The sequence below is a fragment of the Anser anser genome (assembly GCF_964211835.1).
Source record: "Anser anser genome assembly, chromosome: 9".
NCBI lineage: Eukaryota > Metazoa > Chordata > Aves > Anseriformes > Anatidae > Anser > Anser anser.
Genome location: NC_139729.1, coordinates 11221682 through 11241879, shown reverse-complemented (window position 1 = coordinate 11241879; position 20198 = coordinate 11221682). Strand labels below are relative to the sequence as shown.

At 47.4% G+C, this 20198-nt stretch overlaps 1 protein-coding gene across 5 annotated transcripts; it reads right to left on the bottom strand.

Annotated features, from left to right (window-relative positions):
* Positions 1-404: 404 nt before the first annotated feature.
* On the bottom strand, positions 405-20168 carry SAP130 (Sin3A associated protein 130). 5 transcript variants are annotated; one of them, XR_014588405.1, is made up of 22 exons: positions 20078-20168; positions 19556-19673; positions 19176-19411; positions 18642-18800; positions 17454-17565; positions 15882-16006; positions 14907-15031; positions 14193-14343; positions 13871-13961; positions 13506-13610; positions 12267-12408; positions 11878-11999; positions 8950-9252; positions 7809-7986; positions 6449-6553; positions 5332-5693; positions 3836-4084; positions 3408-3533; positions 2376-2479; positions 2006-2138; positions 1583-1696; positions 1237-1362 (listed from the first exon to the last, which is right to left on the bottom strand). XR_014588405.1 is itself a non-coding variant. In XM_083849332.1 (21 exons), exons 2-21 carry the CDS (start codon positions 19665-19667, stop codon positions 1204-1206), a joined length of 3180 nt encoding a protein of 1059 aa, XP_083705458.1. In that variant the 5' UTR covers positions 19668-19673; positions 20078-20168; the 3' UTR covers positions 405-1203. The 5 variants fall into 5 exon arrangements, 4 of the variants coding, with proteins under 4 accessions (XP_083705458.1, XP_083705460.1, XP_083705459.1 ...); XM_083849332.1 differs by lacking the exon at positions 2006-2138 and having other exon boundaries at positions 405-1362; XM_083849334.1 differs by lacking the exon at positions 2006-2138 and having other exon boundaries at positions 405-1362; positions 3836-4081.
* Positions 20169-20198: the final 30 nt, after the last annotated feature.

The following is a 20198-nucleotide window of genomic DNA, read 5'->3' as shown; positions in this document are numbered from 1 at the left end:
CCCCGCGCGGGGTTTGGGCCGGCCCTGAGGGACCGGCGGGGGCGGCCCCTGAGGGGCCCGGCGTGGCCCCCATCGCCCGCCTGGGGCCGGCTGCGGAGGGGGCGCCTCAGGGTGACGGGAGGGAGGCCTGAAACCTCTAGGGGCCGGGGGAGAGAGGGAAGGGCTTGTGGGAGCGCTGGGGACACGGGAGGTGAACCAGTTCGGTGACTTTTACCACAGAAGTGGCACCTGCGCCTTTACCTTTAGGAGCTGTGACGCGAATTGAGCTCCCTGCCCCAGCGCAGCACACCCGGCTGACCGCCTCCCAGCCTCCTTTCCCCTCCCCAGCAGGCCTCTTGCAAAGCTTTGGGGGCGAGGTTCCAGGTTTAACCGTCTCAGGAGTACAAAGCTGTACAAACTGCTCACATACAAAAACGCCCACGTCCTTTATTAATGTTTTCAGATGTATGTGGTACATACAGTTAACGTTACACCAGCTACAGGAAGTACTCTGCCGCAAGAGGTACTTCAGAACAAGTATCCCAGAACACCAACATGGACACACACACACGGACACTACAAAAATCACTTTGAAATGATTTCCCCCCCCCATTTTTTTTTTCCTCTTTGTTTCTCAAATTGACAGCTAGGACTTGTGAACCATGGGAGATTCTGAACGTGGCAGATCTCCCAGCGCGGTGGCACTGGCTTAAGAAGGCTACTTCGGACACTGGAAGGTCAGAAGAACAAGAACTGAACGGGGTCACTGAAAGCAGTGTCACTCTCAGTGCTTCAGAGCACGGCTGTCTGGGTTTGGTTCTTCTTGATGTCTCCTGCAGAATCTACTACAGCTGTTCACGCACCCGGTGGATACTTAACCCCTAAGTTGCAGCACAGAAGGACAGCACTGTCCACCACACACTGCAGCACTAGTTCCAATTAGTAGGCACTGACACATCAGGAGCGTTAAACAAATGGGACCGCAAAGACTAAAAAAAAAAAAAAAAAGGATGAGCCTGAGAGAAAGTGTTGTTCATTATGACAGATCACTGACAATCCCTTCAGGTCACGAGGCTTCACGTGTCCACCTGTTGCCAGCTGTTCCCTAAACTCATCCGTTTTATTCAGACGCTCTTCTGCTCTTCTTAGAAATAAACCCAAACTACAAAAGGTTCCAACTCCATTCTGTACATGCTCTCCATTTCCAGAGTCATTATTCTGGCTTTAGACCTTCTCCTTTCGCTTTAATTTGGATACCTTCTTGACAGTTCCGTTCTTGTTTAGAAGCTTCAGAACACGATCCTTGTGATCCAAGACCTTCAGCATCGAGTCTCGAGCCTCATTAATTTGATCCATCACAAGTTTACACCTCTGCATATTCCCCTGAAATGAAATACTACCGTCATTAACAGCATCCAGTCTAAACAATCGCTCTTCCTTTTGTAACACCACCTTTAACCGATGATGCTTCAAACACAGAAAGAGTACCTCTCTGATTTATTTATTTATTTCAAGCCAGCTTTAGCACTCATTAACCACAGCAGGATATTTTGTAATTAAGGCTAGAACAATTCTTTTGGGCTGAGAGGCCACGGGAACCTACCTGTATGAGTTCATTGATTCGATGCAAGTCATCATCAGTCGCTGCCTTTTTCTTGGGAATGAGTCCCTCCTGTAGGGCAGTCAGTCTCTCATACACGTCATGCTCCAGGTTGGTCTAAAAGACATTAGCACTTCATGAAAAGGTTCGCCACTAGGCCAGAAAACGTTTGCCCACATTAAGAAATCTACACAGAGATGACGATAATCTGTTCCCCTCTCAGCTGCTCATGTTAGTAATTCAGAAGATGGAGCCTCTGATGTCAAGTGTGGCACTATTCATTCGTACTAACATCCTATTTACAGGATTGCTCCACTTCTGAACAAGTATGGAACCTAACCAGAACTGTTTCCCCTCTCTCTCACAATACTATTCCAGGAATGCAGAGGTTTTGGGGAGTTTGGTGCTAGAATGCAGAGCACCTACCTCACCCCCAACCTGAAACAGAAGCATCCAGGAATGTGGATCAGTGCTGCCTCCTCAGATCAGCCGCACCATCCCAAACAGACGCTTCTTCAGACCTGTGCATCAGCAGGAGGGAGTTGCCAATTTTGATCATCTGTACAAAATACATCAGCTCTTATGTCTGGAGCAAAATCAACACTAAGTTTCCAAGCCACTTATGCCACATTCCTGAGAAAGGGGAAAGCGCATCCCACTCCCTTTGGGCACTACACACCAGCTTATGGTATCCCAGTGTCAGATGAGCATGTACTGAGTTTGTAAAAACACCCTGTCTTACACAACTCCGGTGTTCCCCCGTGCTGTAGGTAGCAGGCGAGTCCCCTTCACCTACCAGCTGTAGCAGCTGTGCCGCACAGAGATGGACCTTCCACCCTTGTGCACGACAGGATACACCCTTCTGATTGGCAATCTCCTGTAGCATTGCTTTCTTCTCTTCTGTCACCAAGAAATGCAAACTTCGGTTACTCAAATTTCACAAATTCACCAGGCCTCTGTTCTCAAACAAAAACTTTAGCCTAGCTTCTGCTTTTTACACGTCCTAGTAAGCAGAAATAAGCAACATTTTGATTGGGGCAGGAAAATAGCTGCCCACCTGCCCCATATCTGAAGGCTGCTCTCGCTCTTTAACAGGTTAAATGTATTTCCAGAATTTTTCTTTTCACTGTTGAGGAGTGTTTTCCTTTTTTTTTCAAAAATGTAGCACTGTTTCAAGTATCCTATATGGAAGAGTGAGTGGTCCATCCCATCCCACTGAAATACATATCCACTCCCTCCTTGATGTCTTTAGACAGTTGCAAAAAAGACATCTACTTAAAGAGTCTAAGGTGAGCTAAACAGCCTAAAAAACCGTATCTGATCTCAATTTTCCTCTTAATAGAGCAAAAGAGATTTAAAAGCCCACAAGGCCCATCTGTTAGTTCAAAACACTTGTTACGCAAAACCTAGATTTTTTTTTTTATTAAATTGGCAGGTTTATTAGGTAGTAAGATCTGAAAACTAAACCAGAGCGTATCACCATAGCATATCATTTAAGAATTCCTTTCTTTAGTAAGTTTCTGTCCTTCTAAATAAATACATTTCTCAATAAACGTACGATCTTAGACAATTAGACAAAATTGTCTAATTCTATATAGGGTCCTTCCTTTCTGTCTTCCCTGTTTTGAGAGAGATTCAGGCAACAGCTAGCTAATGAAGCCATGAGCTCACTTGATCACTTGTTTTTCCCCAACTGCAAGGAAAGCAATTTCTGTGGTATTGCTCATCAACGTGGAGGAGCCAGGAGTGTTTTTCAGACACTGTCACCAAGTACGCTGAAGCCGCTCGCCCCGCACGCCTGAGTGTCCGGTCAGAGCCGCAGACTGACCTTTCACGCGGACATCGCTGTATCTCTGGAAGTGGTGGTAAGCAGCTTTCCAGGGATTGCGGTAATGACGAAGCAGTGTGATAGGCGGCCTTGGGCGCACAGGGACGTACCTCACACCCTCCTCATCTAGAAAAGCATTCAGGAATAACTGCATTATTATCGTTAGGCAGGTGAAAGCGGGAGATCAACATGACAGTAACTGCAAGAGATGAGGAAGCACTACCTCATACAAATTGATACTCTGCATTTTCAAAAAGGTTGCTTCCCCTGAACACCACTATCTAGAAAGCATTGAGGATCAGATAGTTGGATTCTGTATTAGTTACATTTTGGAAGCAGGAGAATGACAGATTGCCATGAGAAAAGGGGAAGAAAGAGTACAGACATTTGCATAGGGGAGGAAAAGAAGTCAGCAGAGATGACATTACCTATATATTCCTTTGGAGGAGACTTGCGCTTCTCTGCCTTCACCAGCAAACTTTTGGCAGTGGATTTCTCATCATCAGTACTATTTGTTTCCATCATGTCCCCTTCCTCTGTGGAGATGACATGCTGCTGCTTGCGGGGTTTCTTCCTTGGGGAGGCACCAGGTGGCAAATCGCTTGGAGGCATTGAAAGGTTGTTGGCCAGCAATGCCAAAGACGGAGAGACAGTACTTGTACTCAAAGGAGGGACTGCTGAGAAGAAAGAAAGGAAAAGAAGTCAAGCTATCAGCAGCATAAAGGTAACACTGGCATTGCCTGAATGCCATCTCCACCACTATTTGCTGTTTCAGTGCATTGTGAGGAGCGCGCATTCCACTGTAGATGCGCCTCAGCTCCACGCCTGTACAAGGGCAGATACTAAGCCAGGACCAGTCATTAGGACAATGCTTATACCCTAAGATCCTTACGGACACGGAGAAGGACATAAAGAATGAGAGCAGACAGTTCTTATTCGGTTCCTTCTTTTTCAAAACCTATGGAGTTGAATGCTACAAAAAGGAATCTGTGCTAATAGTACTGTGAAGACGACATCTTTGAATGGATGTTCAAAGCACAGATCAGTCAATAGCAAATGTGTTCCCTTTGCAATGCAAGTATAGAGTCAGATGCAGTCAACTTGGGACTGCAGTACTCTCCTCCCAAGAGTTCTCGTACTGCCAAGTCAACAGCACCGCGTCAGCAGGTTACTGCACACACCAACGGCCTCTCAGGCTGGCAGCAGAGCGGCAGGTAGCTGGAGGGAATACTCCTTGACATTTGCAGGGAAAAACTCAATCAGCCGTGACTGAGACAAATGTGCTGCATAATCCACAGCAGAATTTCTGGGATGAGATCTCTTAACCAAAATTAACTGTACTGATTTGTATTATATTGGCACTACTGATGACCGCGTTTTAAGCAAGCAATTCGCACAGACTCTTTGGAACTGGATCATCTGAACAAGAACAAATGCCGAACAGTGCCCACATTGAGTGATTTCACAGGAGGTTAAGGAGAAGGCAAAGAAGAACTCTGGGGAAAAAAAAATGCACTCACCAAGCTGCTACCCTGCAATTCTTAATATCTGAGACAGGAACCAACTCAGACATTGCAATGCCCTTTCTTCCTAGGAGTTAGAAGCTGATCTGAAGTTTCAGCTTAACTGTCAACCAAATCTTTGCTTTCCATTCCATTTACTGGGCCACTAAGACTTCATACTCTATTCATATAGCACTTCATATCTTGATCACATCGCCTAAACCATGTCCCTATTCTCTACTGGAAAGCAGTGGGAAGGGAAGACAACAGTGAGAAAGAAAGTATAAAGGAACTCTCTGACTTGTGTTATGTGCTGCCACGAAAGAGATGCAATTTTATTTTCAGGATGGTTGTGTTGAAATCCTAAGTTCTCCACTGTCTCAAGAACAAGAGAAAAAACTTGATGCTTAACAGCAACCTACCAGATACTGGTCGCATAATGTCCATGGGTTCTACTTCCTCTTTGATTTTTATCTCCGGTACTGCAGGCCCCAGGACTGCTGAAAGGGCACCGCTCATGGTGGATGGAGGAGCAGGTGCAGCCACAATTGTGGTAGAAGTCGGTGGAGCAGCTGGGACGGCTCCTGGAATGGTGGACAGAGCTGCTGCGGGCTGTGCGGTGGGGCTGGCTGCTGCGATGATCGTTGGGATGGCCGAGGGGGGCTGCTGGGAGGAAGGGGGCACCGCAATGGTGGGCTGCTCGCTGCCCTGGTTAGACACTGCCTCCATAGACACCGTGACCGGAGCGGCCATGGACACGTGAATTTCGGGTTTGGGCTTGGCACTGTGAAATTGGAAAACAAGCACAACAAAGTGAAGTTAATGGCATCGCAGTCATGGCCTTCTAGCACAAAGTGATTGAGCCAAGCCGGATTCAGACTACTTATGTTTTCCTGCGCCGGTAAATAACACCTGGCTCAGTAACGAGTGCAGTGACAGCAGAAGGTGTCATCGTCTCCAACACATTTTCTTCCCCCCTTGTACCCTCTAACCCTTTGTTTTGGATGCTGTTTTCTTCCACGCAGTGTACAAGTAAATCTCGTGACTAATTCCAGATAGCTTCCAAACACTCTAAAAAGGAGCACGACACTTTCACAGTGCAAACAAGAAGAACTTCTACCCAAAGCTGTACTGCCCCTCATCCACTTTGTGGGAGTTCCCACTGTGGCTAGTAGTTTTAAAACGATGAGTTATAAAGCAACTGGACACGACCACTGAAACAGGGTAGAAGATCCATTTAACTTTCTTTAGGATTAAATCCCAAGAATTCTAGAAAAAATCTTTAAGGCACAGTCTTTAACACAGCATGATATTTTTTGTGTCATGTCCCTCCCACCTCTTGAAAGCTCCTAAGCACATCATTCAAAAGGTTCCTGCCTCAGCTTCACAATAGCGGAGTTACTCAAGGCTGTTCAAAGTTGTCACACGGACAAATACAAAATAAATTTCACAAGAGAACACGCTTCAATACCCAACCACCACAAGTCAAACACACACAATAAAACCGGTACAATGCAGCTGGCTGTCTCGAAGTCTTACCCAGCAGGCCTTGGTGATCCAGATGTGCTCCGCATAGTATTCTCCACACGCGTGCTAGCTACTTCAGGTGGCTGAGGTGGAATTAAGCTTTTCCGGACTGCCAGCCTGTAAGACATGGACAGATCTAAATTCCCACCCCTCTGATACAAAGATAAATACCACTGAGAGCAAAGGAATCGACCCAAAAAGCAGGAGAGGAGTTAAGCTGAGTGCAACGACACAGATATAACCGGTCTGCTACCGAAAGAGTCTCGGCTTTGAACCGAATTAGTCTTTGAGTTTTACTTTCTTTAAAGATAACAGGTTAGTTATCTGGCCCAGTCTCCCTCACATTTGGGACTCCTCCAGAAATGCCAGTCTTACTTTCATCCTGCCAGTCAGGGCACGTTACTGAGACTGCCAGGCTCCAGGTGTTGGGAAAAAAAGAGAGGTCTGGCCACATCAGTGCCCTCCACTGCTGTCACAGGTCTGAGCAAACTATCTGGAACTCCACAGCGCTCAGCCAGGCAGCTGCTTCGCTTAGTTGGACTAGGCTGTGTCAAAGCCTGACTCCAAGATCTCCAGACCCTGAACAGGGATGTTAGACAGCACAGTGCTGCATGCAGAAAAGCATTTTAGAGGCTGTTCTATCTCCTGCAGTGCTGAAAGTGAAACTGTTGACCAAAAACAGTCAGCCTCTCAAATAGAAAAATTCTTCAGCGATCTACCTCTGCTTCTCTCATTTACGCTTCAGTTTTACAGCCTGCAGCTTTCCTGTCTTAGAAAAAGGTTTCCACCCAAATAAATAAAAAGAAAGCAATTTTAGTCTCATAGGACACATCAGTTCCCAGCATTTTCAGTTGTTAGTCAGGAGGAAATGGATTGTTAATTTTAATGCTGTCTCCTGCCTCTTTATTCAGACATTTAAAAATCAAACTCTGAAAATATTTTGTGTTCTCTGGCTTAAGTTACTTCCCCCACCTTTTTTTTCCCAATCAATTTTCACAGCAGGGTACTAATCCTGTCCTTACTACCCATCCACAGATTCTCCCAAGAAAAGCACTGAAATCAAAGCACAGATTTCTAATTTTAGTAGATTGAGCTGTTTGGATTTGAGACTTTCTGGCTTAGATTAATAAAAAACACTTTCCTTCAAAAGGTCACTTGCAAGAGCTGGAGACATCTTATTACTGAGAGTAAGAGGAAACGATAGCTTGCCCCGGGGGAGAAGAAAACACGTTTCACAGATCAGCAGGTTACTCACAACCACTGCTGACTGAATAACCTGCTAGAACTTTTCTTATCTACAGAAAATGATTCCATTTAGCCGGACTGGATCGCACAGAAGTATCATTTGTGTGTCACCTTCAATCCCACTCACCCATCTGTAGTTGGTTTCTTCCGGAGGATGCTTGGGCGTGGGGAAGAGCCCTGGGCTGGGGCACTGGCACTGGCACTCTGGCTGTGGGTTTGAACAACTGTAGTTGCTGCAGAAGCTGTATTGAATGTGTTGCTAATAGGATTGGCTACAATGGTGGCTCCATCCGCCAAGACTACTGCTGGGGAGGACAGGCATTGACATGGGAGAGAGAACAGACAAGGAAAAGCAGCAGTTACTTAAGGAAGTGTGATGACAAAGGAGGCGCCTGCAGAGCACACGCTGTCTGTGCTCCTTTGACTCCCTCAATCTTTAACAGCAGTGCTTTCACACTACTTCGTAACCAGTACCTTCACTACAAGCAATTTGGTAACTAGACCAGCTGCCGGGTAGAAGGAAAATACTGGGTCTCACAGCTGTTGCTACAGAAATGTATCGTCCCGAAGAAACAGAAATTGCTACGGAGATCACCAACACAGGTGGGTCAACTGGCTAACACTCCTGGCAACTGGACAACTCCTGGCCAACGCGGCAACTTGTAGGTGAGCACTGTGAGCTGTGTTTGTGTTCTGACCTTCCGCCAAAGCCCGCCTGGCCAACCAGCTGGTGCTGAGCACCTGGGCAGCTGCATGCGACACCTCCACCGGCACCGCAAACAGCGCACGGCTTGGCTGCCGTGTTCCCTTGCTTCAGCAAGTCACTGGGACTTCGTCGGGCCGATCATTTTTCATGAAGTGTGTTTTCATCACAGTCCAAGACCAATTTACAGACTGCTGAAGGCACCTAGCCATGTTTTAATTGCTCGTGTGATCTAACGCACAGGTGGAGCAGTTCAGTAAGCATCATCTACTCTTAAATGGCTCTCCCCACAGGGCCTTATTGAAGGAACCATTTAAGCTCAGGCACTGCCATTCTTTTTCCTGCTGAAATAACCTATCCAACCCCCTCCGCAGCTCTCCCTGGTGCGCTTTGGAAAGAATGCCATTCCCTGAGGTAAGAAGTGTTCTCCACGGGAGCACTGGGACGCACGCACTTTGCACCTGCCCTGGGACGCAGACCCTGCCGGGGCGGTTACAGACCATGGGGTCACGTCCCGCCGCCTGGGGGCTCGCTGGGCTGGAGGCTCGGTGCTGTGGGCACTCACCCGAGGTCTTGGGGTCGGCCTGGGGCTGCTGGGCGCCGATTGGTGCTGGCTGCAGTCCCTGCGTGCCGATCGGTGCAGCTGGGTGCAGTCCCTGCGTGCCGATCGGCGCCGGCTGGATCCCCTGTGCGCCGATCGGTGCCGGCTGGATCCCTTGGGCACCGATTGGCGCCGGCTGGATGCCCTGGATGTGCCGGGCGTGAGAGGCGTCCACGGTCATCAGCTGCATGGGGTTGAGGTGCACGGTGGAGGCCACCCCGACGCCAGTCTGAGCCGTGATGGCCGAGTTGGGCGCCTGGGCGGACACTGCGAGCAGCAACACAGACACCTCGTCACTCCAACCGCGGGTTGCTGTGGTTCCCCCCCCCGCCCACTTTCACTCCAGTATTTACTCTCAAAGACTATTTTTCTTTAAAAAAAAATAAATAGTTTGCCAACCTGCTTGAAGCAGTAGTAAATTTGAGAGTGGACAGGTCAGGTTGTCTGCCAGAAGAATTTAAAATTACTGTTTATTTTCATTCCGTATTGCAAGAGAGAAAAGATCGACTTTAAAGTTAAGTTGAAGTTACATTTCCATACCCAGTCTCAGAAATCTGTGTACTATTCTTGCTCACTACAGCATTTATTAACTTTTTTACGCAAGGCTTTATAAGTATCAATACTTGGTGTTTTCCCAGCTTAAATTAGAAGTCAAATCAGTTTTAGAAAGAAACCGTCTTTTCAAAAGATGGTCTTTCACAGAGCTAACTGCATCATTTAGAAGACCAACACTGACTGTACAAAAGCAAGTGGAGAAGACAGAGACTCAAGTGTAAGTACCTTAAAATGAGGCCTACTTCTCTCTCTCCTTTCCCCGGCCACATAAACAAAGCAATTTTCCTTTGTGCAGCTGGACAAACTTCTGAACTTGAGTACAATCCTGTCTGACTCAGAACAGGGCTTGCAATTATAGGCTGGATCTCACAGCTAAAACGATCGTGGAATCTTTGCGGCAGAACAGCGTTCCCAGTGATGCGCCTGCCTTGGAAGTTCCATTCATTTATTTGGATTTCCAGCTCTGAGCAGCTACAATTCCATCTTTCCAGATCTACTGAGGGGCATACTGCTGCGCTCCTCCCCGGGGGCACTTAGCAGTGATGTTGGGCTACCTGCAGCTCCTGGATCTCCAGAGTTACAGTTACAGAACAGCAATGCAATTTCTACAGCAGCACAGTAAAATCAAGTGCTAACTTGCTAACAGCAGGCTTGCCTGCAAACAACAGCGAACCTTCTCACCACAGACCAAGCTGGTTTTGTCACAGGATTTCAACAAGAAGTTCTTGTGCTAACAAGTCACTCTAAAAACAGCTGTCAAAAGCCTGAAATACAGCACCAGGTCCCTGAACGTGGCTTCTCTGTATTAATTCTGTTCGTAGTACATGTTACGTGAAACAATTGTTGCAGGACTGTCTATCCAACAAAATCATTCTTGAGACTATGTAAACACAACCAAGCCCTTGGAAAGCCCGGGATCTTCTCAACATCCTTCCTCAAAATAGCACAGCAGTACTCCTCAGAGCTCAGTGATCTTAGCAAGTCTGCTCTATGCTTTTAAGTCCTCCAGTGGCTGCCTCAGCAGGGGTTCATGTCCCTCCTGACACTCAGACTTCTCCACTTTGAGGTGTCATCAGTTACTGCCCTAATTAGTACTGTCAACTGATGCTTCCAACCAATTTGATAAACAAAATGTCTCTGTCAGTGAGCTACGTCATCTTTTTAGAAGTCAGTATTATCCTGTCATTGGCCCAATATGCTAGCAGTAGCGAAACTCCTGACAGCCGGCTTTGAGGGCTTGCACAATGTCCCTGTGGCAACACTGACACTCCTCCGACATCTGTCCTTGCTGCCTGATGCCCTGCAGCACACTGCTGTACTCCCTCCTACCAGCTGAGTGTAGGAGAAATGCAAAAAAGCTTTCATCAGGGGCTCTGTAAGCACTCAGTCACCGCTACCAACACCAAGTAGCGCCCCTCACCTGCATATCCTCCTTTAAAACAACTCCAGCCAAAGCGCAGGAAGGTACAGAGAGGCCCCCCGTCCCTATCACAAGTCATTTAATCATCCTGAAGCCCACCTCAAATCCAGACAGGACTTATAGTCAAGACTTGCAACTGTACTTTCAGTGACGATTTCCAACCTCAATGACAAAGAACAGGCTGCAGTACTGCACCAATTCCCTGTGCATACTTCCCCATTCAGCAAATGGGATCTGCAGCCTCCATGTCCTTCCAACTCCCCTCTGTACTGGTCAAGGGTAACGTGCTACCAGCAGACACAGATACTCCATAAAAATCCAGATTATGGATTGTGGGAATTACCATATCATAGAGAACTCTCCTAAGCCACTCAGTAAGGTAGAAGTGCTTCAAGCTTTGTCTCAGGCAAGTAATTTAAGTTTGGAATGACTATATAGGCAAAAAACATGTATAATGTGAGCCAACCTGCAAACTACTGCACCAGTTCAAACCTGTTAATTGCCTAGTTCTTTTAAATAGAACACAACTGCTTGCAGTGCAACTTGTTTTCTCCATTTTTGGTTTATGTTTCTCAAACTACGTATTTAAAGATAAGGGAATGAAGATGCATAAAGAGCTCATCTGTTTTGGAGGAATTGAACTGGTTTTGATCTGTGAAATCAGATCAAGAGAAGCAAAATATCTGGATATCAAATGTGAAAATCCTGGGAAAATGATTATTAGCTGTGCTTAGTAAGCCTCTGAAGTAGTTCAATACTCCTTGCCTATGTTTTCCCTTCAGCCAACAAGAAGTCAAAGACTTTGTGACAAGCTGTCAGAGTCAAGCACACAAACCTCGTAGCTGCTTCCATCCCTAATGCTTGCACGTGAACTAACAACCCACCGAAGCCTCGGCTCGCCCCAGAGCTCCTCTTACCTGGATACTGGCGAATGGTGGACACAGAGCTGGTGATGGGGGTATAGGTGTGCGCAGTCAGAGGATAGGCAGAGGGCGGGTACGTTGGTAAGAAGTACTGGAACTGGACAGGCACCGACTGCCTGTAGGCAACAAAGAGAACAAGCATCACACACACCATTTCAACCGTTCATCTTCAACCCCTGCCTTGGGGCCACTCCCTAAGCTTTGTAATCTCATCTGTCATAAGCTATCAAGTATATTAACTCTCATGATTAATTCAAAACTGCTAAATCCCTCGCAGGTTTTCAAAACCACATTTTTTTTTTTGTATATCCTAACCCAGAAAAGCAGCAAGGCACTCAGAATCTACTCACACTCCCTGGTTCATAGAAATGTTATCCCCTCACCTGTTGTCATTCCTGGTTTCCATTGCTACTGGGTTTGGAGACGCCCGGTGACTAGAGAGGGGTATGAGGTTACTCCTTTCTGCTGTATAGTCAGACTGGATGCGGGGAGAAGTATGCGTGATTTGCTGAGGAACCACTTTAGCTGTGCAAAGACAAACATGTAATCAGTGAACAGTCAAAGGAAAAGTTGGTACAGACACTGCAAAGTTGAGACTAGGTCTCTTAAAAAAAAAAACCAAACACCCAACCCTGCTCCCAAGGTACCCCCTCTCCCCAGTATTGTCCTATCCACAGTGATGACAAATTTCCTCAATAGGAAGAATGAACATGGGAAACTAAGTAAATCCACCTCATTCCCCCCACCCCCAACTGATTTGTACCAGAATTCAAGGACATTATAAATGCATATGTAACTTTTATTTGGTAGAAGGTTGAGTTACTCCAGAACTCAATTGAAGTTATATTTTGTTCTTAAACAATCAGCTCTATCCTTTCTGCTGTCAAGAACTTATTTATCTAAGTTTTCAAAGCAAAGCTTGACAGAGACCAAGGGAAATGAGAAAAAAGGTAGGCAAGTATACATAGAGGCAAAGAAAAGAAATAAAACACCTACGAAAGCTTAACACTGGTGTATCAAGATGGAACTTCACTCCTTGGAAATTTACAGCAGGGAAAGATATTAAAAAGTTTCAAGAGAACAAGAACATAAGGAGGTGGGCAGGAGAACGGAGGAGATGAACAACGGAAGCTTAAGCAGTTCTGTTGGAAACATCTCAGGCAGATTCTACATCTGGGCAAATAATTTCCACATTTTTAGACTTGAGCTGTTTTACCCTCAAGTGAAGGCGTTAACACAACCTGACTGGGCTATTCCCTATTGCCTCCAAAAGCATAGGAAGCAACTTGCAAAAATCAGCTAAGAAAGCTATACTCTATCACCAAGCAGCTTCAACTCCTAGTACATACAATGCAGGTTCTGAAATGCCAAAAGACCCAACTTTGTCTAAAAATTCAATTAAGCTAATGAGCCATTTTATTACTTATTCCTCCTAGAGCATCTATTTCTTCCTGGTGTTAAAAAACAAAAGCTGTGCCACAGCAGACCTGTTAATTAGCTTCTCCCAGCTTGTACTGATTTTCTTCCCCTCCTTAATTTGCCAATATACACAAACACTGATAACGTAAACAGTAAAATTGAAGCATTAGTTACACGGTCTTCTTGGAACCAAAATCACTCACCAACTGGGATGTTTGACGTTGTGACAGCTGTAGCATGGGAAGAATGGGAGGGCATTGTCATGGTGACAATAGTGCTTGTAGGTGCTTGGGTGTGAGAAACAGAACCTAAGAAAGAATAAAAACACAACATACGAGATGTCTCTATGGAGCCCAATCACACAAGTATATCTATACCCAAATAAAGAGGGCAAAAAACCCAACCTGGACAACCCCCTGAAGAATTCAGGAATTTATCTCCTGAACAATGACCATGCACATCCAAATTCTGTCTTTACCATAAAGAAAGATTCCCTCAACACTAACTAGGGTCCATCTTCAATGAGGAAAAACAACAACTCCCTCACAATAGCATCATGAGAACTCACCAGCTGTGGTTGCTGAAGCAATGGTATTTGTTGCTAAAATAGGCGCCACTGTTGCTGCTGCCACTGGAGTACCAGTACTGAAAATGGTTTTCTATTTAAAAAAAAAGAAAAAAAAGCTTCAAGTTAAGAGACCAGTATGTTTTTAATATTTAAGCCTTAAGACTTAATATTTACTTAGATTGGAATCACATTGCACTGACTGTAAAGAACGTGAAATTTCTAACCCGATACTCTTTTCCCAAATTTAATCTTATCCAGCCAAATGTAAATGAAAGATGCCTGAAAGCAGCCCAAGGGCTTCCCCCCTCCTCTTCCAGTCTACCTGGGCCATGGTGTGGAGCTGTGGCTTCTGCGTTCCAATAGCCGGGTGAGACGGTAGCGTAATGCGAGTCGCCGTGTCCCGCGGCTGCGCGGGCCGCTGAATACTGATAGCTGCAGAAGGCGGGTGCTGCTGGATAGACAGCGTGGGTCGGCTGGAGAGAAGGAGAAACAATCATGAAGACAGCCCTGTGGACACTGAATCCGAAAGACAAAGTGCAGTGACACCTGGCTTTGTTCTCCTCCTCACTGAGAGCAGCGCTGCTATCAGATTCATGGCAAAGCGACACAAAAAACTCAAACTACCCTGTTCTGTCATCATGCATCCACCCTAAGTAGCTCTGTAAAAAGAGCTTTTTCTGTCAGGGATGCTTTACAACATTTGTGTGTCATTTTTCACCGTGTCTTCATAAAGAAGATGGGCTGAATTAGCCACAACTTCTAGAAGAGAAACTCTGCTTTCCAGGAAGCAGCAGCTCACAACTGATTTGTTAAGCCTTTTCTTTCTTGTAAGGCAGAGCAACAGTTCACGTTTATAGTAATTTTTATTCACAGAACTGAAAGCATTCACGCTGTGCAAGCATTACTATTTTTGTATTATATCATCCCACATCCAGAGAATAATCAGCTTGTGATGACTAACACGTTTCCTCTTCCTGCAGCCTCTGTAAAGTTAGAGCACTGTAGGTTTCAAAGAATTTGCCTTCAGCATCTTTACCTGAGGGTTGACTCTGTAGCATGTGCTGCTGTTGTGGTTATGACAGGGGACTGAGCTCTTGTGGCCGAGACAGTTGCCACCACAGCAGGAGGAATAGTGCTTGAAGTCGTCACAGGCGGACGAGACTACAAAAACAAATACAAAAGAGAGATCAGAAAAGAAATTCTACGATTTAGAGAGTAACTCGGAATTACTTGACAAAAACTGCATTTTCTAGATTGTATCACTCATTTTTGGCATTCTAAGATGTTTCCAGTCTTTCTGATTTGATCTGCAAGCTCCTTACGAGATCCATTTTGATTTTTAAAACACGTACACCAAAGGGAATCAGTGACCAGATATGTACGAATATAATGCAGTACTTTTGAGCGTTTGTAGGAGAAAAAAACAAAGGTCAGTTCCCTTCAGAATGGAAATAAACCCTGTACTAAGTATAGTCACGAAGTCAAAGACGATTACGTTGGGGTCCTTACTGAAATCATGAAGTAAAGATATTTGACCCTTGATCCTTACCTTGAACACTAGTACTACTGCAGAGAGAAGATACCTACATTTTTTCCTTACACACGTAAATAAGCTGAGATACACAGCAGCGTATTAAGATGATTTTCTATTCTACATCAATACATTAATTTAAGAATAACCCTCATCTGCATAACACATTCGGCCTTTCAGAGTCTAAATCTTGTGTAGATCTATAGTAAGTCGTCTTCTCAATTTGTAAGCACATTGCTAACAGTTAAACAAACAAGGACGTCTAGTACCAACTCTACAAAGGAAATAAAACCACACGACTAATGCAACTTTTTCACTGCTTGCTTTCAGAAATTGATATATGAAAGACTGAATTGGAAGAGCTGACAATAGCCTCATCCCAGGAAACACACAATGACAGGTTCTGTATCACAAATAGGTGCCAGGAAGAATTCGGAGCAGGTGGCTAGTGTTCTGCAGAGCTGCCTGGCTGCTACCTGCCTGGATTGGTTGATGAATGATGTGCTGAACCGCTGGCTGAGCTGTAGCTGCGTTTGGCAACTGTGAAGCTGGTCTCAGGACTGTAGTTACTTTAGAACTGGACATCACTGCAGCAGCCGCTGCACCTGGGAAACAAAGTGTGTTAAAATACCAGATACCCAAATGGCTCCCCTGCGACTGCAGAGACAGGCTCCTACGTTAGCTGCTACGTATTCCAGTTTGAACAAATTTCAGTTCAGATGACTTTGGTTTACAAATACGACTTGCAACAAAAATACTCGAGATCCACAAAAGTATGTGGGAAGGGCAGGCACTTTGAGTGAATTGTGTTTGTTAGTGCTTCTCATTCCCCTATAATAACCTCATATTGTAAATCTGATCTTCTTCTATTCTGAGCTATGGAAATTAGTACAAATAATTTGAACAGCTTGATTAGTGGGCTAGTGTGTAAATAAGCCTAATACCCGATACTAACAACAATCTTCCTGCATCTACTGAAGTTCAGAAGAAAAATACATGCACAATAAATAGAAGGAAAACAAAACAACAAGAACAAAAAAAAGGCTTGTAAACCTGCAACAGGACAGAACTGTGGTTTATTTGTCTATGGTTTGCTGACTGCTGATCATACAAAATAGCTCTGAAAGGTAAGTGGCCTTGAAATCATTTTATTGACTGGACTGCATAGCTTCCGTAAGAATCCCTAATTTAAATTATTACCTCAAAAGGTAGTATTCAAGCTGAGAGAAAGAGAGCAGGAGCAAAGAAAATATGCTAAATGAAAATAAAAACTTTGTGTTTCTTGTCACATAAGAATCAGGTGAACAAGAATATGTTTTAGTTCAGCTACGAATACATTTTGTATTTAATATGAAAGGAAATAAAAATATAAATGGTACTTTGAAATCAGATCAGTTTAAACTTGAACTGGAAATCCAACCCATAAGCCTTTGAAAAGTAAAACTGATCAGAAATCAGAGAGTGTGCTGAGCACAGAGCTTCTTTTAAGGGGCTGATCTGTTTTCTAAGCCATAGCAACCAAAATCCTGGGAGACAGGAGCCTGCCGTTAGCATCAGCACTAAACCCGAGGGCAAACAAACGCACACAAAGTACCAGCATGCGCAACTGCATTCATGAAAGATCCAGTGTCAGGTGGGTACAAGAACATGCTTCAGAACTTTAACTGCTCAGGTGCCACTGAGAAGTGGTGGGTCACAGGTGAGCAACGCTTACTACCAAGAGCGTGACGTTTTGCACAACAGCCCACTCTATACCAACGCGTGTTTTTCCCTATTTCCCTAGCATTCACTATTAACAGCACAGAAGTAGAGTAACTCAAGTGCTGCCACCTGCCAGCATTTTAGAAACTGTCACATACTGCTGCCTTAAATGACTGAAGGCAACATAATGCTTAAAAGGCCAGCAGTTGCCTCAGGTCCTGTTTATGCTAGCAGCCTTAACAGCTGGAATACTGGCTGTGTTAGCAGCAAGGAGAATTTCAGAGAAGGCCAGGTGCACTGCCCCCAAGAGGCCCCGCACAGACGGCAGCGACAGCACAGCTGGATCTTTACCTCGGGGCAGGTGAGAAGCTCCAATGTGTAGCGGAGGCCCAGGAGCGCTACTTCTGATGATAGACATCTGTACATTGGTAGCCATGATATGGTGCAAGTTACTGGGATGGCCCTGCAGAGTTAAAGAGAAAGAAATCCAGAATAAGCTATAAGCTGCATTAATGAAAATTAATGGCCACGCTAACAGCATTACCATATAGAGAACCAAACACAGAAATGAGATTTTGCAGAAATACATGGTGTAGAGAGGTTACATGCATTACAAGTGAGCAGAGAAACAGTGAGATGTTTCTATGGGATGAAACTAAAGATGGCTGACACTGTTTATGGAAGATGTCCACATTTTGGAGACCTATTTTTCTGGTTGGCACATGGATGACAGTCAGCAGTCACGCACACGTCAACCTGAGAGATGTCCGTTCAGTCATTAGTGACTCTTAAGGCACAGACTCATACCGCCTTGCTGTTAAAGGCAAAAGAATAGTGGCACCCTGGCAAATGCTGCAACAAATTAATTCTATTTTTTAATAAGGCTGGACTTCCTATGGATATCCATGAAGATAACAGCCCATTCTTAGCCAGCCAAACTCAAATCCACTTAAGGGTACTTTGCAACAAAGCCCTGAGACTTCAGAGGGTTAGTGATGAGCTTTCTGGCACACCAGCTTTAAATTACAAGGACTGGCTCTGCACTCAAAGTTAGAAGGGGAAAAAAAAATCTAAATCGTTATCCACACACCTCCATCCCCCCAAATTCTGTCTCTAGCGGTTTAGTAAGAACACACTGCAAAACTGAACTGCTCACCGATATCTTCTGGTCTGCTCTCAGGAAAGCTAAAGAACGCTGCAGTAATGAACCCCAACAGGTTGCCTATACTGTGAATGCTCCAAGTAACAGGGAAGCAGCAGGAGCTTTTGAGGAAAGAGTCAGCTGCGTTAACAGCTTTTGGATTGTGGCTGCAATAGCAGAAACCTCTGTGCTATGTCAGTCAGATGGTTACAACAAATCAGCAGCTTTCTAAAGAGCTAGCACTAACTGAGGCTGAGGTTTAGTGCTCCAAGCACAACTGATCAACAACTAGTGGCCACTGAATGGGGAAGTCTGCCCGCTGCCTTCCCTCCTGCTGCAAGAGCCCTGCTTTTAGCATTGATCTGACCTTGCAGCGAGCTGGAACAGAAGGAACAGACCTGTTGTCCACTGATTGTTGCCACAGGAATTGTCGGAGCCTGCGGGATGTTGCTCTCCATGGTGACAGTGACTTGTCCAGGAACCTTTGTGGGAGCCGAGAGAGTGGAGGGTGGAGCAGGAGCAATGGGCCGGCTGGGCATAGTGGGCTTCAAGGGAGGCTGCAAGAAACACCAGGGCAGGAGCGTTGGCAACTCCAAGTGACAGCTCGGTGTTGAAAAGAACATTTCTGTGAGCGACAGCCTGGAGAGAAAGCCTGCTTTGCCCAAGGATAAGCATAGTCAGGTGTTTGAAAAACATGGATGTTGTCTGTTTAAAGCCACTCCATTTTCGCATGGGACAAAGGGAAAGAGCAAGAACCGAAAGCAGCGAGGCTCTTGCTATGACTTACATTTATATGTTATACCCAGCACTTCAGTAATTAAATACAGAAATACCGCCGCAGCTATCTCAGAATTACCCGAAGGGAAGAAATAAACCAGAACCCAGCTCCCCTTTCCCATCTCAAACGCACTTCCTCCCCGCGCCCCCGTTACCTTCATGAGCCCGTCGGAGAAGGAGAGGGGCACGGCGGGGCTCAGGTGCGCCGGCGGCGCCGTGACGGTCACCGGGGCTCCGGGCGGGACCGGGTGGTGCTGCGCCAGCATCTGCACCTGCGGGTAGGGCCGCACCACCACCGGCTCCTGCTTCTCCTCCCGGGCGGGCAGCGGCGCCCCGGCGCCCAGGTGCTCCCTGGGGGCGGCTTCCGCGTCGCGGCCGGGCTCATCGCCCGCTGCGGGAGAGAAGGGGCTGAGGGAACGGCGGGGAGACAAACACCGCCCCGCCTCCCGAGCACCCCGGGCGGGCACCGCGGGCACGGGGCCGCGCCCCGCCGAGCCTCCTCCCCCCCCCCCCCCGCCCCCGGCCCTCCCCGTACCTGTGCCCGGGGTCCCGACGAGCCCCGCGGGGCCGCTGGCGGGGCTGGGCGGCGGCGCTGGTCCCAGGGCTGCGGGCGGCGCTCCCGAGCGGGGGAACTGCTGCGAGCTCATGGCCGCCTGCGGGCACCGCTCCGTTACCGTTACGGCGCGCGCTGCGTCACGGCCCCGCCCCCCCCGAACCATCGCCCCCCCCCCTCCGCGCCCCGACTGGCCCCGCCCCCCTGCGCCGCCCGGCGGAGCCCGGATGTTCCCGGAGCGGGGCCGGGGCGGGAGCCGGGGCCGGGGCCGCCCGCACCCCCCGCCCGGCCCGGGGCTGCGCGGCACGGCACGGCACGGCCTAGCCTGGCCCGGCCCGGCCCCGCTCGGCGCGGCACGGCCCCGCTCCCCGGCCCCATCCCCGCCCGCAGCACCGCCGTCGGCCCCGGCCCCGGCCCCGGCCCCGGCCCTCCGGTCCCCCCGCCCCTCCGGTCCCCCCGCCCCTCCGGTCCCCCCGCGCCCCCGGCCGCCCCCCGCCGCCCCACCTGGCCCCGCTCCGCGCCGCGGCCCCGCCGCCACCGAGCCCCGAGCTTCGCTTCCGCCGCCGCCGCCGCCCTCGGCCGATTGGCTGCGGCCGGCCCCGCCCACCGCGGCGGCCCCTCGGCC